The sequence below is a fragment of the Nasonia vitripennis genome (assembly GCF_009193385.2).
Source record: "Nasonia vitripennis strain AsymCx chromosome 3 unlocalized genomic scaffold, Nvit_psr_1.1 chr3_random0006, whole genome shotgun sequence".
Lineage (NCBI taxonomy): Eukaryota > Metazoa > Arthropoda > Insecta > Hymenoptera > Pteromalidae > Nasonia > Nasonia vitripennis.
Genome location: NW_022279625.1, coordinates 1435935 through 1454702, shown reverse-complemented (window position 1 = coordinate 1454702; position 18768 = coordinate 1435935). Strand labels below are relative to the sequence as shown.

Genomic DNA, 18768 nt, shown 5'->3' with positions numbered 1-18768 from the left:
TTGTTTAGTCGTTACAGAGGCGTTTAAAAAAATTCTTTCGAGAAGTAATGTAGAACGCCTATAATATTTCAAATTGATAAAGGTAGCGAGTTTTTAGGCCGTGAAATGCAAACCATCTTAAAATCAAAAAATATAACTCACCAGGTAACTAGAAATCCCGACATTAAAGCGGCCATTGTTGAAAGATTTAATCGTACTTATAAAGAATGGATGAAGCGTTATTTTACACATAGAAACACAAAACGTTACACTGATATTCTGCAAGACCTAGTTTATGGTTACAATAATTTTAAACATTCCACAATTAAGATGACGCCAGCAGCTGTTACTATATATAATGCCTAACAGGCTAAACGCAACATGGATCTCAGGTATAAAATACAGGAGAGAAAACCCAAGTACTCAGTTGGGAACTCCGAGAAAGGTACCTTCGAGAAAGGTTATGAGGCTAACTGGTCAGAGGAAATTTTTAAAATTATCAAAGTATTGAAACATAGAAAACCACCAGTTTACGAGCCTAAGGAATTAAATGGTGAGTTCATAGACGGTATATTTTATGAGGAAGAACTCGCGGTCATAGAAAAAGTTTTAACCAATGCAGAATACAAAATAGATAAAATTATCAAATCAAGTGGTAAAGGTAAGAAGAAAAAATATGTTGTTAGTTGGGTTGGCTACCCTAGTAAATTTAATTCTTGGGTACCTGCTGAAGATATAAAAAAGATCTAAACAAAATGAAGAAAAGCCAGTTTTATATGATTTTACCTAGTAATAGTAGTATGGAAGTATATTCAGAGAATACCACAGCCTGTTATGTCACGAAGCTACCTCAAGAAATCAATTTGCACGGATCATGGGAAGTAGGAATTTCCGAAATACACTTCCCAAGATCATTTTTACATTTAAGAAAAGAAGATAGACACATAACAATGTTTTTAACTATATCACCTGTACATAGAGATATATACGGCAAGCAACCGGTTCATAACCAAGAAGTAACCGCATTTATTCCCTATGGTGTTTATAATAATTTTACAGAATTTTTAGACCATTTGAATAAAATTCTATTAATAAACAATTCACATATGATATTTAGATTCTCAATTTAGCATAACAATACCTACGTTTTTTCCAAATGCACATGCAGTGATGAGCTCTGTAATTTTTAACATTCAGTGCAGATGAGTCGTGCTGCATTAGATATTCTAGGCTTTGCTGAGGTTTCTGAACGTATAAAAGTAGACAGTAATCTTGCTATAGCAATTCGCCATGCTAGTAATCTGAATGCACTACCAAGACAATTGTATATTTATACAGATGTATGTGAACCAACGATTGTTGATGACATACAAGCAGCTCTACTGCGTATCGCCCCTGTGAATTACAAGGATTATGTATTTGCTTTTAATCAGTATCAAACTTTTACATCTGTAAACTACGTACCTTTTATAAGGAATTGCTTTCGAACCATTACAATAGATATGAGAGATCATCTGGGCCTTGTGATACCATTTGAGTGTGGAACGTCGACGGTGACACTTCATTTTAGATAAATAACATAACTTTATTTAACATGATGCATTACGATCATTTTTATGAGGCGCAAGTCGGTAGTGGAGGTGTCGAACATGTATATACAGAAGCTCCGTATCAGAAGGGTCATGGTTGTATAGGTAGTTTTCTCGGAGGTCTCTTTCGTAGGGCGCTGCTATTTCTGAAACGAGGTGCTCGCGCTGTAGTAAAAGAAGCACTCAGAGCAAGGATGCATATAACAGATGATGTAAGTGAAAATAAATCATTCAAACAAGCTCTACATTTGCGAGCCCGTGGATCAGGTCTAAATTTGAAAAGAAAAGCTGAAGAAAAAATAGACAGTCTCATCAAGGGATCTGGTTATAAAAGTAGACAACAGCGGCGTAAGCGCCAGTCGAAAGTTAGTCAGCGTACTAAGCACACTACACGTAAAGCAAAGACAGGAGGAAGACAAAGAAAATCAGTCAAAAATCAAGCAAGTAAAGAAAGACACGCAATATTAAGAAGAAAACTCGTTTAGTACGTGATATTTTTGAACCTGCTTAATAAAAATAGCTTTTTTGCAAAATCCGAACTTGATTTATTCACTATACCGCCTACTCAGACGTCTATAGAAGGTACTCAATGGATTCAGTATAAACCTGTGACTAGTATTCCTGAAGATTCATATTTAGAATTTCTTATTCCTGAAAACTCAGATGATTATATTGATTTGGCCCATACTATAATAAATATCAGAGTTCATCTTGAAAAAGGAGATTCACCCATAGAAGATACGACTTTAGTTGCTCCAGTTAACAACTTTCTGTATGGTATTTTTAACCAGGTGAACGTATTTTTTAATCAAAAAGCAGTTTCACCTCCGAGTAACGCTTACGCTTATCGTGCATACATAAAAACATTAGTTAATTATTCAGAAGAAGCTAAAAAATCCTATTTGACATGTGCTCTATGGTGTAATGATCACCTGGTCATATGGATGCAGCTCTACAGACACCTAGAAGTGATGGTAAAACAGTTTTTTCCACTAATATAGGGTCTTGAGCGCGTCGTGACTACACTAAAAGTGGTAAAACCATTGATTTACTGGGCCATTTACACGCTGGTGTTTTCAATTAGGAGAAATTCCTCCTCAATGAAGTGGAAGTTATTGTTTATCTTATACGTTCCAAAGATGCTTTTTGTTTAATAAACTACGAGAATGAAAATGTAAAAGTCAAAATTCTAGATGCTTCATTACGAGTACGGCGTGCTAAAATTAATCCTGGGATTTTGCTTGCACACTCAAAAGCTTTATCTAAAGGTACAGCTAAATATCCTTTAACGCGTGTTGAAGTAAAATCCTTTACTTTACACACTGGCATAACCGGAAAAACTTTAGACAACATTATTCTTGGTCAAATACAAAACGTGTAATAATAGGCTTAGTTTCAAATAAAGCTTTTAACGGCAGTAAAAAAGAGAATCCTTTTAATTTTCAACATTTCAACTTAGTAACGCTTACAAATTTTTTTGTCGTTGTTTACTAACTCGTCGATTAGTGTACGTGTTTGAGGATCCCGCCTCTGGCTTTTTTCTATGTTTTTACATATCTTTATGAGTTGGCGGCTTGGTTTTTGCTAGACGATAGCGGAAATTATGATTTCAGATTGGCTTTCTGCCTTACTTTTTTCGCTTACGTCCATGCGGCTAAGATAGTCCGCTACTGCATTTTGTTTCCCTGGGATGTGCGTTGGATTTAATTAAAGTCCTGAATCGCAAGGTTCCATCTTTGTAATCGTTGGTTGTTAAACTTGCTTTTAAGTTCTTAGGAATGTTAGAGCCTCGTGATCCGTGCGGAGAGCGTTTCTTTTTCTGTAGTAAAATATGAGCATTCGCTACCTTTGAGTGTTCTTCTTATAAAACATACTACTTCTTCCTCTTCCTCATCGTTTAATAAAGAGAGGACCGCGGCGAGCGCGAAATCTGACGCATCTATCGTCAGTATGTACGGCGTTTTTAAATCTGCATATTTTAAAATTATGTTATCATCAAAAAGCGTTTTTATTTTCTCGAACGCTTCTTGATGTTCAGTTGTCCAATGGAATAGCACATTTTTTCTCATTAGATTTAATAATGGTATTAGACTTTCAGCAAAGTGTTTTGTAAATTTTGAATAAAAATTTATGATTCCAATAAAGCTTTGTAGCTGTTTTACATTTTTCGGTCTTTTGAAATTACGAATCGTACGTACTTTCTCCGGATCTGTTTGTATCGCTTTTGCGAAAATATAATGCCCGAGAAATTCTATCTCTTCGCAGAAAAATTTAGATTTTTTGAAATTTAATCGTAAGTTGTGTTCGATTAACCTTTCATACAATTTATCGAGATGTTCGATGAGTTCTTCGAACGTACGCGATTTGATAATTAGATCATCTACAAATAATACCAGAAATTTATTAAAATCCCACGTGACTTCTGCCAGCCCTCGAATCAACGCGGATCCGCTTGTTTTAATACCGAACAGTACAACGTTAAATTCGTAGACGTGACTATCGACTTTGAACGCGGTGTATTTCCGAGAATTTTCTGCTAGTCTGATTCGCCAGTAACTAGCCGTGAAATCTGTTACGCTAGTTATTGGCCTATTAGCTCATCTTTGTAGTACCTCGTCGATACCAGGGGGTCAGTCATTTTGGAGAACCGTGATTAATTTTTGTGCGTTTAGGCACAGCCTTACCGATCCGTCGCGTTTCCTTACCATCTGAATCAGGTTAATTTTTCAAGCTTCTTATTATATTTAATTTTAATATCCTGTCAAACTCATCTAATGCGTCTTGTCTGTCAGCGATGGGTATTGGGTGTGGTCGGCAAAACCGAGGTGTATTGTATGTAATAATTAATTCATGCTCGTATATCGTTAAAAGGCCGGGTTTCTTTTCAAACACTTCTTTTCTTTTAATAATTAGATTCTCCAATATTTTTCTTTGTGCCTCACTGAGGTTTTCACAAGAATTAATTTTTCCATCGATCTCCTCGATTGTGCGTTCGTATGGGTTTTCGTAATTATTTTCGTTATCTTCATAAATATTTTTAAGATTAGTGTTGTACCCTTTCTCGGTGTATCTACCGGCGTCTTAAATTGTTAGTGACGTAAATTCGTTTCACGGCATTTTTTTTGTTTATGTACGATATTACTCCGTCGTCGTTTTTAATTGAAAAGAGAATTTGTTCGTGTACCATGTCAATTAACATTTTTAATAGTTTTATTGTGTCTCGATTATACAAGGCTTAACTAGCTTTGGTATTACCAAAAATATGATTTTTTCAGACAGTTTTTTGAATTTTGTATTTAAACGCAATTGTATTTTAAGCCGAGCTGATTTGCTACCCGTAACGCTTTTTATGATTTTACTGCAAATAGGTAATGTTGGACAAAGCTTAAGAGTTTCGTAATTTTAATGATTAAATTTTTCGAAAATGGCCGTTATCTCGCTTCCTGTGTCCACGAGTGCGTCAACCTCGATGTTTTCTATGAATATTTTTATCTCTGGGCAGTGGGATACTCCCGTCCGGGTTTATGTCGTGTAATACTAATACTAGTTCGTTACTAATAATAGTTCGTTACACGGGTTTTCCATGATGGACGCGATTTCAGCTGCTGCGTCATTCTTCCCTAAAAAAGGAAGTGCATCCGCCTTGGACGCAGTTACTGCCTGTTTCCCGAAGTTTGCTTTGTTATTTATTGAAACTAATCCAAGACGTCGATGTCATAGGCATCTTTCTGAGACGGTTTGTTATTTCCCTGTTTTTTATTACCACCTTTAGTTTGCGACCCTGATCGCTTGTTGAATGTGTCGTCTGCTATCTGTGTAACGTTCATGCTGTCTTTCGTCCACGTCTTTTTCTGGCCGGGATTGTTGCTTGTTGGCTTGTTTAGCTGACCGTTCTTCGACTCGTTATGACCCGCGGGCAAGTTGGTGGGTTTCTGATTCTGATTATTTTGTTTGTTTTGCGCGCTCTGATTATTTTGCGTGTTAGCTCAATTTCCATTTGTGTCATCGTTATCGTAATCGACAAGTATCTCAAGAAATTTATTAACCGATTTTATCTCGTGCCCGGTTACCGTTCGCCGTATATCTCGGTCAAAGTGCTTCGCGATCTTTCTCACGAGCTCGTACTCTTCAAGATTTAACTCTAGCTTGCGGGCTAGACCGAATATATAAGTGGCATAGCTACCACGGCTACGAGGCCCAGGGCTGTACTGTCCAAATTCTACTTTACGACCGTTCGTTCTTTGAATTTGATTGTTCCAGTAGCGTTCCCTAAAGCGCGTCGAAAACGTCTCGAAACTATCCACCTCTGCTTAGAGTTAATACCACCAATTATGCGCGTCGCCTTCCAGGGCTTGAGATATTACGTATTTTAACTTCTGGTTTTCTGGTTTGACCAACTTAATATAATTATCTAGTTCCGACAAGAATTTCAGGGGTCTTTCGCTTGCTAGGCCTTTGAATTTCGGCGTAGCTATCTTAACGTGTTTAGTAATATCAGTTGTAGATTCCAGAGAGCCACCGTTAAGTTTTTTAAGTCGTGTAGACTTTCTTGCCTGTGCCTCGATAATTTTTTGCATTCGCATACATAGTTTCGTCTGAGACGCTTTCGTTTCGATTAGTTTGCATATGTCATTAAAATCTGATTGTAACTTACTATGTTGGTCAGCGAGGGCGTCATAATCCGATTTGACGGTTTCTAGCCTATTTTTCAATGTGCCATGGCGTTGCTGTAAATTATCTATGTCGATCTTGTTATTGTCGCTCTCTCTTTTAATTTTTATTTAATATGAAGGCAAGAGCTTCCATGCGCTCGATGGTGTCGAACTGCTTGTGTTCTTTACTTGTGTTTACAAAATTTGTTCGTACTTGTGGCTCCTTGTACGTATCTGTGCCTTACATTAAATTGCACGTCGGCTTGTGAATGGTTAACTCGCTCATTCCGTCTGTTATTTTTGACATCTCACGTTCGAAGGAGTCGAGTCGTTCGTTTACGATTAGGAATTTTTTTTCTGTACGCGCCGATATTTTCTCGATCAGTTTGATCTTTCTGTTTCTTCTTCTATGAATTCGTCGAATTCCTTTTCTAAGATGCGCATATCCCGATCGAGATTTAGTACGTTTTTGTGGCAGATCTTGAGATTCCGACTAACGTTTTTGAGGTATTCGAAATCACGTGTGCTGTGTTTGTTGCTCAGCAAGCGATAATTGGAGAAGGGGAATCATTGAGCGTCGTGGAGTTCTTTAACCTCCAATGTGTAACTAAATGTATGAAAGTTTTCAATGATCCCTTGAATAATCTCCCGTATTATATTAAACCCGGGTCTCTGTTCGGGCGTCAATGGAACGGTCCACAATATGTTAGTACGCGAACTCGTCAGATTCGTGACCTGAGGTTAGTAATCAGGAGATAAGCACAGTCGAAGAACGATGATTGTCTTTGATCCACCCCTCGTTTGTCTGTTTAGTTGACAAAAGACCCTATTCTCTGAAACGGAAGATCCACTAGAGGAGAGCTGCTCGTGTGTTGGAGAATATGAGTAGGGGATATCCACTACGCATACCCTGCACACGTAGGTAAACCACGCAGGTTTTAGACTGATGTGTGAGGTACGACCATCTTATTACGAGTCTCTGACCAGATAGCCCTACTTAAGAACAGGGTACCACTATCCTAAACGGGTAAAACATCTCGAGGGGGGAAAGGAGTGGATGATACTAATTAATAAAGGGTGTGGAGTCATAGTAATATTATATTTATAAATGATGTTCGTTTATTCACTTGATTATTGTTCATATGCAATACTGGATCTCAGAGCCAACAGGAGATGGAGTGGACTGCACGCATACTCTTCGAGAGCCTGGGGCTCATGGACTACTGGGTATGGTGGAGACCGGAGCAAGAAGCGAGAGTTACTATTCGCAAGTTGCTCGGTTGAGAGCCAGATCATTAATGCTCGCTGCTGGCTCCGGGGCTCCTTATATACCCGTATCGCTCCCTCTCTCCTGTGTTATATCCGCGCACGCCGTCTACCAGCGCATATGTAGACTATTTACATTTGACTACTAGCGCCACTCAGTCGGTCATTTCATCTATTGCTGTTCACTTATCCCCGGGCGGGGCCTGCTGTCTCAATATATTACATAATAATCAAAATATTTTACATCTTTAATAAATTATCCAGGATAATAAAACTAATTGTTTGATTGTAGGAAAATATAGAGGTATAAAAAGCAAAAAAAGACATCAATTTAAGATTGTAAACAATAAACATCAAAAGGCGATCCAAAACAATTTGCAAACTATGTTTTTATCAATCTTGAATGTGGCTAAAAATGTATAAATATTATTGAAATTTGTATACTGTATTTTCTAGAAAAATTAACAAATGAAGTATATAAAGAAATGTACCTAAATACATTAGGATCGGTGGAATAAACTTCTCGTAGCCCTTATAATCCGTTATTCATAGAGCTTAGCAACTCTTTTGGTACGTTGCCGGGTCAATCGGCATGCTTCGAAATTATGCTTTCTTCCTAAGAAAGCGTTGTAATAGTAATCTTTGGAGTTTGTGTAAAAACATGTAGAAAGTGTGTTTTGATATATGTTTAGTCAAAAAGTGTGTGTGTGAGTGTGTGTGTTTGTATACGCCTGTATCTCAGCTTCTACTTAGTGGATTTTAACCCACTAAGTAGAAGCTGAGAGAAAACAGTCCGTTTTTACATTTTGTGGACGCGTTTTTTTATGGTGACTTTTTAGTTTTTAGATTTCAGTTTTTTCTTATTGGAAAAGTTAATAAAAGTGAATAGCTTAATATGTACCTGAAATAGAATGAAATTACTTATCTTTTTCCACCAAAAATTTATGTTATCATTCATCGTTTCTTTGTTATACACCATGGAGCGCAATTTTTTGAAATCATTTTAACTCGAAAACTAAATGTCGAACCTTTCTAAAAAAAGCATGATTATTGAAGGTTATTAAGACTATAAACCACTTTAATTTGGTTATTTCATGGGGCAGATCCTGAGAAAAACATCAAAAACTGAAGAAAAAAAACTGGAGTAAAAAGGCAATAATCAAGTTTAAATTTCAGATTTAGTTAGCATTATATAGTACCTTGATCCCTTCCTTTATATATACCCTCTTACAACGTCTAATATAACAGATTGTAAAGCCGTGAGCTTGCCCTCTTGCATGAAAGAACTTATTTACTCCTTAAAGCTGGAAGGTAAAGTGCGCAAGCTTGTCTTGTTAACAAATTTTTCCGAAGAGTCTTAAGATGCACGGCTGCTTAGCGTCTCGGACTGCTTTAGCTTTTGGACCGCAGAGAATGGCGGGGTCCTCTTGGTGCTTGGATGAGCTCTGAAATTATATGAAGATTGCGTTCATCAAATGCCCAACATAGTATTTACCCTCGAACTTCGGCATTGAATAGTTTTATCCAGCATCACATCTATTCACTCTCAACTAATAAACAATAGTTGATATTCGCGAAGCAAAGTTAGGGCTTACTACTACCCTAAGCTAGTTTATGTTGTAGCTTCGTTCGTGTGAAAGAGAGAAGGATGGCGAGAGTGTACATCTGGTTGCCGTTAGTGCTTTCTTCCTCTGCAAATTAAATCAATCGTGGCCGAAGGACATGGCTACGGGGGAGCTGACGGTGTTGCCAGGTGGTCGTGGCATGAGGCTGGGTGGTGACCTAAGGTTTTAAGTCTGATCACTGAGCTTGCTTGATCGAGAGAGATAGTTTGAATCTGTAAGAGCAAGATCAAAGCTCTTATCGCTCACCTCTTGCCATCATTTTCTTTTTGCGCACTCTCTTATGGTGCGCTATCTTTTTTCTCTTTCGCACTCGTGGCTACTCTGGTTTCTCATTTTCTCAATCCTTGGCGCGCAGCTCCTGCCGCTTCAACTGCGATGTTAATGTATGCGCGTGTGCGCATGCACGTGTGTGATAAAGATATATGCTTGCTAGTCGGATATGTGTTGCATCACAATATTAACCACGTGTTGATAACTTGTAAACAAGCATAATTTTCATAAATCAAGTCAATTCCACTTTCTTACACTATCTCTTCATTGCACCATTTATTATTATAATTGGATCCTAACAAATATGTTCCAACTTTTTAGGTTTACCCTTGGACAAATAAAACATTCTGGAGAAAAAAATATAATTATTGATTGTTCTTATGATATTTTAGAAGATTTATTACAGCAAGCATTAGAAGTTGGAATCATTACAGAATATTTTAATTTATTGATTACATCATTGGTATGAAGTGTTTATAAATTAACTTGATATTCTATAAATATTATATATGATTACCTTATTATATATGGTGATGTGAACAACTTTATCAAATGGTGTAAATTGAATAATTTATCGTTAAACATTAATAGGGTAATACTCTAACTATACACAATAGTTCCACGTACGTAGATAATGACTATAATATTGATGGCATAATACTTGACCGTGTTAAAGAAATTAGGGACTTAAGTGTAATATATGATGAGAATTTTACTTTTTTAAGCCATCTTTATTATGTCAAAAATAAAGCGTTACGAGTATTACACTTCATTAATAGATATACAAGCTTTTACAAGACAGTATTCCTTTTACAAATTATATATGTCCCTGCTTAGACCTACACTTTGTTACGCTTCAGCTATTTGGACGCCTCATTATTCTTCTCACATATATAATATTAAAGTTTAACATGTGTTTTTAAGAATACTTGCATATCGTGCTAAGTGTCTTATGAATAGGTTTTCTCATGACAATAGCCCTATTGACGTTTCGACAAAAATTTCACGTTTCGACGATTAAATCATTTCATGATTACCAAAATTTACTTTTAGTTCATAAGATTGTTAGAGGTTTTATAGATTTGCTTTGTTAGAAAAATTAAATTTCAATGTACCTGCTAGACAGCTTAGGAATAATTACACATTATTCCATGTGAAATCCTTAGCTAGAAACCTACATCTTAAATCAACTATCTCTAGAATTTCAGACATAGCAAATCAACAAACCGATTGTGTTGCCTCAATTTCATGTCAATATCGTGCTTTAAAAATTTTGCAAGAGAATAGTACATTGTGCATCAAGGGGAGAAAATAGGTTATTCCAAGCAGGGTGTTCAGCACGAGTCGGAGTCTCGGGCGCAAAAGGCGCCCGAGACATAGACGAGTGCTGAAAACACTCACCCGAGTCTGAGATAGACTTTCTTAGTACACACCGTATTTTTTTACAAGGGCAAGAAAGGACCTCTTTTAACGCAAGAAAGTAGCGTAGAAAATCGTGCATTTCAAGTCGTGCAAAAGAGAGTTATTTTTTGTTTAAAGTTCATTTAAAAAAAATTTTTTTAATTTGCAAAAACTTAAAAAACACGTATTAATAGCGGGGAAAAATGGCTTTTTCATAACACGTGCATCAAAAACGCGCTTTTCGCCTCCAAAATTTTTAAAATTCTGCTTTTTCAGGCAGGCTAAGAAGAGCGCTATCGATGCCCTGATTATGAAAAGCACGGTACTCAACAAGGGGTGAATTGTCTTTTTCAGACTCGGATGATGAATAAGCACTCGTATCCGTATCGGGCGCCTGCGGCGCCCTCGACTCCACTCGTGCTCAATCATCATCCTCGCTTGAAAAAGCCAACTTTTGCCCCTAGTTGTGTAATGTACTATTTTCCCCTCGTAATAAAATGACCTTTTTTTTTCCTCTAGGGAAAAATGGCCTATTTTCCCCCGCTCAAGTTCGAACTTTTTCACACACGCTTGGAATAAACGATTTTCTACGCTTCTTTCTGGCGTAAAAAGAGGTCCACTTCAAGCCTGAGTTGTGAAAAAGCTATTTTCTTATACATAAGTAGTAAGTAAGCCGGTATGGGGAGACATAACAAATGACGTCATCACTGGCGCATCCTTATCTTATCAATGTAAACAAGTAATAAAGATAAGATAAGATATTACGTTTATAAACAGGTATATCATGTTTACATAAACAAAAAAGATATCTTTACCACAATATTAAACAGTATGTTTATTACTTGTTTGTATAAATAAACATGATACTTAATCTTTATTACTTGTTTATAAGATAAGGATGCGACACGTGTGACCCCTTATTTACAAGATAAAGATCTTGTAAATATCTTTATGACACTTGTATAAGACATCTTAACGATATGTTTACATGATAACATATCATAATTATTTGTTTAGAAGATGAAATTTTAATGATGTCACCATCCTCTAATATAAACATCAATCTTACATGGTGTATGGGGTGAGGAATGTGTATATTATTATTTTGCGCTACGTTTATGAAAATATTGTGGTCCTTAAAAGGACCGTTTTAGATAATAAAATGTATAAATTCAAAGATTATTCATCCAAGCTCTTGTAGCCTTGTTGTCTCGGAAACGAGAAGGTGTTATTAGAGTATTCATACTTCTTAAATTTGGATTCTGACGTTTTATCTTTTTCAATGAGAGGCTTTTTCTCCTCCTTCTTCTTGCTCGAAGAGAATACGTTTTTTAATTTATCCATTTTTTCAATGATGATGATGATGCTTCAAGGAGGTACATGTGAGAATAAGTATCTCCCCGAATCGCAAAGGTATTTATACTGATACGTAGGGAGAATGAAGGGGGAAAAGTGAGGATTGAACTATGTAACAAGAGAAAATATGTCTATTACGGAAAACCGTGAAAAAACTTAAAAATCGTGAAAACCCGTGAAAAATTGCTGAAAATCGCATTTGTAGACGTTGGTAAATGTTAGAAGTTTTCTTATGAGTGTATTATACATGATTTTAGTTAATTTTAATGTGCCTAATACGAGCCTATAACCGCCAAGCTGCTTCTTCAGTGTTGTCCATGCTTGTAATAAAATTGGCATCTTCAAAAAGACGGCGAATTTGTGGACCATCAAAAATATCCTCTTCAACTTAGCATCAGTTATTACGGATAACTTTTCTTGCAAGTACCGAAAACAGTATTTCTCTTTACCTGTGAGTGTGTTAAAGCTTTGGATAAAGAGAAAGACTGTTGAAAAAATTTCTTTATGCAATCACAGTCTACAGTTTATGCAAAATATGTAGTTAAAAGCAAAACGAGCACCTAACTCGTATTAGGCACATTACAATGAACTAAAATCATGTATAATACACTCACAAGAAAACTTTCTAACATTTACCAACGTCTACAAATGCGATTTTCAGCGATTGTTCACGGTTTTTCACGGTTTTTCGCTATTTAAGTGTTCGCTATTCGTGTATTCGCAGAAGAACACAAAGAAGCCTGCTGACAGGAAAGAAAGTATCATATTCGTCAACGGTCAAAAGCTCAACGCTCAAAAGCTAGGGTTACATCTCGCAAACTTCTAAGAACAATATGTTTAGACTACGAGCACTTTTATCGTTTTCTACTTACAGTGAGAGCATGATGAAACAGGATGTGAAAGTAAAACATAAATGACTCTGGATGTCAACGGCTATATTGATAAAGTTCTTATATTACAGTATTTCAGATAACAGGAATGTAGAAGCAAGTAAGGTATTGTAAATGAGAGCATTTTAGATATTTAAGATTGTAATTTATTCATATTTTTACTCAATGATATTTGACAATTGTTTCAATAATTCGCAGATATTCTCGAAGTACATGTTTGATTGCAAAATCCTGATCCAAGAGAACGCTCAGTTCCGAATCTCTTAATATTTCTTGAACGCAAGCGTACTTTTTTATTTCTTAAAAGTTTTTTATAAAACGCATCCACTAACGCATCGTTCTTTTTGAAATCTCGTGAAAACTTATTACAAAACGTGCGTAAGTTAGGTATATTAACCACATGATAAAGAAACATAATGCAGTATTGACCACACACTTGCGAATCGATGCTTTGTAATTTTTGCTTATTCCACTGATATCGTTTACAATTTCTTTTGAGTCTTTTAACAAGATGTTGTGAGATTGGTGGTAATCCATAACTGTCAAAGTACGTTCCGTAACCATTTGCATCTATGTAAATAGCAATCCAATGTGTTCCTTGTTTGGTGTGATGATCTGTGTTTGCGATAATAGCCGTTCCATAACATTAGGGATTCTATCTGCAGCGTATACACCAACTGTCTTGGCAGCTAATGGTTTGAGGGCCCTTAGCAGTTGACGTTTATTCATTGTTTTAGCTATGATCAACTACGTCGCTTCCACGTCCACTATAAATAGATGTTGCTGTTCTAACACGAGAATGAAGTTTACAGTATAAAGCTTCGCTAAAGTTTTGCGCTGAATCTTGGGTTATATCCTCGGCAATAGAGTGCAGCCACTTTCTTAACAAATATGCCTGATTGACAGCATAATCACGAGTGTTGTTTATATCTTGGATACTCTGATTTAAACACATAAATCTGCCCGGATAATTCTTTTTTAATTCTTGAAAAGTCGGCGCGTACATTTCTTCCACATTCACAACTTCACGAGACATGACAGTTTCCAAATATCTCCAATTATCGTGTCCACAAGTAAAAACACGTATAGCCACTTTTGCCACTTGTTGTAAATGAAATTGCAATTGTTCCATACTAATGTCACCTTCATGCCAGCGGACACCATGAAACTGATTACAGATGTATTCGTTAGACCTTTTTATTCCAATGGACAATTCCGTGAAATTGTGGGGGCCTTAACGATCCAGTGTCCAATAGCTCTATTTTTTAGACCAAGTATAGTCACTTCTTTAGGAATAAATTTGTTATTAAGATCTCCCAGACCTTGAACGTCAATGATGTAATCCATGACAGTTTAAGAGCGATTAGCAGCAGCAGCAGAAGGTAAAGTAGCACTAGTGAACTGTATAAACGTTCAAAGAGAACTGAGCATAGTGTGTCCTGTTCTCTTACTGTTAACGATGTAGAAGGCGCTGCTGTTGTTTCTCTTTCTATCCCCACCATCTCTTCCTAAGCATTGAAATCCGTTATGATTTGTCGACTTGAATCTATTTCCAAGACATTGTCATATTCGGGATAAATTATGCAGTTAATTGTTGCTGCTAGAGCGTGTTCAAATTTGACTTCTACTCGAACACTACCATGCTTTATAAGATTCCAATGAAATGATGAGTTTGCAGATAAATCAGGTGTTAAATCAAAAGCAAAAAAGCAATAGCCCTTATTGTAATCTGTTCGTGTAACCGCCAGTGATTCATTCAGAAAGTGTATTCCCGTACCAGAGAATAATGTATAACATTCTACGAATATTAAATTACTCCCCGTAAATCGTAGCTGTAGCGGTTTGCTGGGAATCTGTACTCCATCCACATAAAGTGAAAGATAGTTTATGTTGAAATGTTGAAAATTAAAAGGATTGAACTTTCTATTCCCATTAAATGCTCTATTATCTACGAAACCGATGATTATTCTTTTAGGAATCTGGCCTAGGATAACATTGTCAAGTGTATCGCCATGAACACCACTGTGCAATGTAAATGCTTTTACTTCTACACGATTTATTGGATATTTAGCCCTGGCTTTTGCGAGAGTGTCCGCATGTGTAACATAATCCCTGGACTCGCTTTAACACGACGTACAATCAGTGATGCTTCTTTAATATGTACGTTAAATTTGTCGTTATCAGACGCATCCATCAAGCAAAAAGCATCCTTACTTCTCACTAATCGTAAGCGTAGTTCAACACCATTTAGCAAAAACTTATTTTGATTAAAAACATCGCAATGTAAATGTCCAATTAGATCAACAGTTTGGCCGTTAATTGAAAAATACTGACGATAAACGTTTCCCTTATTTGCTGTTGGATCAGTGACTGGGGTGTTGGGTGGTGTCTCCATATGGCCAGGAGTATCTAAATACCATAGTGTTGATGTAAGATGAGAATTCATTGTAGGCGCTGAATAATTTAGCAGTGTTTCGATGTATGCACGGTATGGATATGCATTATTTGGCGGTGATACTAGTTTTTGATTAAAGAACACATCTATCTGATTAAAGAGTGAGTGTAAAAGATTATTTACTGGTGCTACCTTAGAGTACTCTGTGGCACTCTCATTAGCCGCAATTTCAACATTAGGTAATAATATCTGCAGGCGTATACTGAGCATTGTATGCGCAAGATCAAGATAATCACTTCCTCCTGGAACGACAAATTCCAATGGTCCATCGTCGGTGAGAGATGAAACGGGCTTGTAATGTATGAATTGTGAATTTTCCACTGACGTTTGCGTCGGTGGTAAAGTAAATAAATCTAATTCTGATTTCATGCACTCGCATGAGTTTGAATGCAGAAAAGGAATGATGTTGTTTATCCAAAAATATCAGAGACACTGCGCTTCCTCTTCTTTCTATTTACTTTCTTTTTTTTCGAGCTTCTAACTTTACTCTTATTGACACGTCTTTTCTTCATACTACCGCTGGTGCTACTGCGTCCAGTTATACGACTCTTACGCGACTTACGTTTTCACTTCTTACTATGTCGCTTATATCCAGACCCCTTCATCATTTCAACTATTTTATCTGCGACCTTATGTTTAAGATTTCGACCAGACTCTCGTGCACGCATATTCACAGCTTGTTTAAAACTGAGACCGTGATTACCCACATCATCTAATAAATTTATTCCTGCTTCTATATCTTCTTTACCTACAGCTTTGGCACTACTAGTGAGATATGGTAAGACTCTTCGAAATAAACCACTCAAGAAATGGCCTATACCACCGTGTCCTTGCTGATAGCTTGATCCTCATTGTACACCTTCTCTACCTAGCCCAGCACCAATTTGATCGAAATAATATTCTACGTAGTAACTCATTTTTGTTTTTCATGCTCTACTGACAGCGTTTAAAGTGAAGTGTAACTGTCAACGTCCCGTACTCGAATGGTATATGATTACCATGCTGATCCCTTATATCTATTGTAACATTTTGAAACGTGTTTTTCAGCAGTGTTATGTAATTAGGAGGTGAAAATTGTTTGACCATAGTTACACCCAGTTTATACTTGGAATTATCCAATACAACTATAAGTAAAAGTGATGCTTGAATATCACCGACTGTGTATGGAATGCAAATATCAGAGTAGACAAAAAATTGATCTGATATAGCTCTTGCTAAACAAGTAGGTCTGTTCCCTGTGATTGTTGTATATCGTGACTCTGGTGGCTGTGGTTTCAAGATTATAAAATCTTCTAGCCTATACTTCTCATTCTCAATGCCAAATATACGTTTAACTTTTTCGCTTAAACTATAGTAATGAGCTTCCTTACATTCGCAGATTTTTCGTAGGTTGTAGTAGCCTCTTTTTTTTGCTGGCACTATAAGTAGATGTCCGTGAAGTTCAGGTACATTATTTATAGCCTCTGCTAGATCTTTTAGGCTGTCGTATACACCAGGTGGAAAAGAATTATCGCTGTACTCTAAATTTACAAATTCATGCGTGTGTTCTGTCGCACTTCTTTTCTTCTGCTTTTTCTTATGCTTCTGCTTCTCATCGTTATCGTTAGCTGTTGTTGTTGTTGTTGTTGTTGTTGTTGTTGTTGTACTACCGCTACTACTAGTTTTGGTAAATATTATTTCGCATTCATCTTTTTGATTATGCACCATAGTGCATGGTATATGTATTTCCGTCAGTGCAACAGCCCAGTTCCCAGATAGCCGGACTTCATGAGATAGTTGAGTGTTAAAGCAAGACGTAGTGTTATCTGGAAAATATTTCATACTACTGTTGCTTGGTAGTACCAGATAAAATTCTTCGCTAGATATGTTTCAGATTTCTACGATATCGTTTGCTTTAATCCACGAGTTAAATTTATCTGGATAGCCAATCCACTTCACAAATAATTTCTTATTTACTCCTCGACCTTTAGTCTTAATTACTCGTTCAATTTTGAATTCGTTATTTTTTGCTACACGATCATCACCGACACGTACGAGTTCTTCTGGATAAAAAAATCCATCAATTATTTCTCCATCTAGATCAACGAGTTCGTAGGTATAAAGATTCTGTCGACGTGAAACTCCATGTACTCTAAAGATCTCTTCGCTGTAGTTCTTCTCGTATCCTTTGTCGAAGGTACCTTTTGCTCGACTGATGCGAACGTGCTCACCTACTCTATATATACCTACTCTAGACTGTTTACGCTGACTTAGTGCTCTTTTCTGTGAATTTTTTCTAGCCTCATCGGCGTTTCGCATATTGACTTTGGCAGGATTTTAATAGGCATCATTTTTATACCACTGTGTAGTGTGTGATTATAGGCATAAACAATATTTTGAATAACGTCAATATATCTGTGTGTATTTTTATGTGTGAAATACCTAAACATTCTTTCTTTGAGGGTTCGATTAAGACGTTCCACAACTGCTGCTTTAAAATCAGGATTACGTGCAACTCGAAAATTTATATCATGCTGTTTTAAATATTTTTGAAATTTCGAACCAACAAACTCTTTACCTTTATCTGTTTGTACAAGTACAGGTGAGCAACCATTAGCTCTTTTTAGGATTTTATCAAAAGCACTTATGACGCTCTTGACACTTTTGTCATAAAACGGCTCGACTCAAGCGTATTTACTAAGAATATCTATTACGACGAGAAGATATGCAAAGTTATCGTTGTAAGTTTTGAGAGCCTGCATGTCACACAAATCCATCTCCCAATAATCATCCACATTACTGACATTGTACATGAGTCTAGGAAATTTTCTCCTAATAGGACGATTAAGCGTGTATGCATCCTGATTGCTTAACCAAATAATAACGTTATTCTTATTTTTTTGCTTATTAACACGAATGAGGTTACGTGCACCTGCGTAGCTAGCCTCGTGTTTAGTGTCAAAATATTGATTTTCATAAGACATTCTTAAATATTATAGCTTAGACACTTATCGTCTGATTTTCGTGGTAAGGATTTTTTTTGTTCAAACGTTCGCTGTAACGTTTTGAAGCAGCAAGTCTTGCACCTTGCTCCAAAGTCTGAACGCTCTCCGAACTATCTCTTTTACTTGAGGGTATTTTGTTCAAAGCACGTTTGAAATTTTCACTAATCGACAATACAATCAGATTACTTATGAATTTAGACGATGCTATAAAATTAGCAAGTTGAAATCTTCCAGTAGGTTCTTCATCTGTTGCCTTGCTCTGAACAGCATCCTCCACCAAATCTATAATATTTGACTGAGG

At 36.5% G+C, this 18768-nt stretch overlaps 1 protein-coding gene across 1 annotated transcript in view; it reads left to right on the top strand.

Annotated features, from left to right (window-relative positions):
- LOC100115531 (glutamate receptor ionotropic, kainate 2) overlaps nt 1–18768 on the top strand; it is a 661409-nt gene that overhangs the window by 268311 nt on the left and 374330 nt on the right. The window contains exon 6 of the mRNA XM_031925963.2: nt 9703–9844. Coding sequence (XP_031781823.1) covers nt 9703–9844 — 142 coding nt within the window. The remainder of the gene's footprint in view (nt 1–9702; nt 9845–18768) is intronic.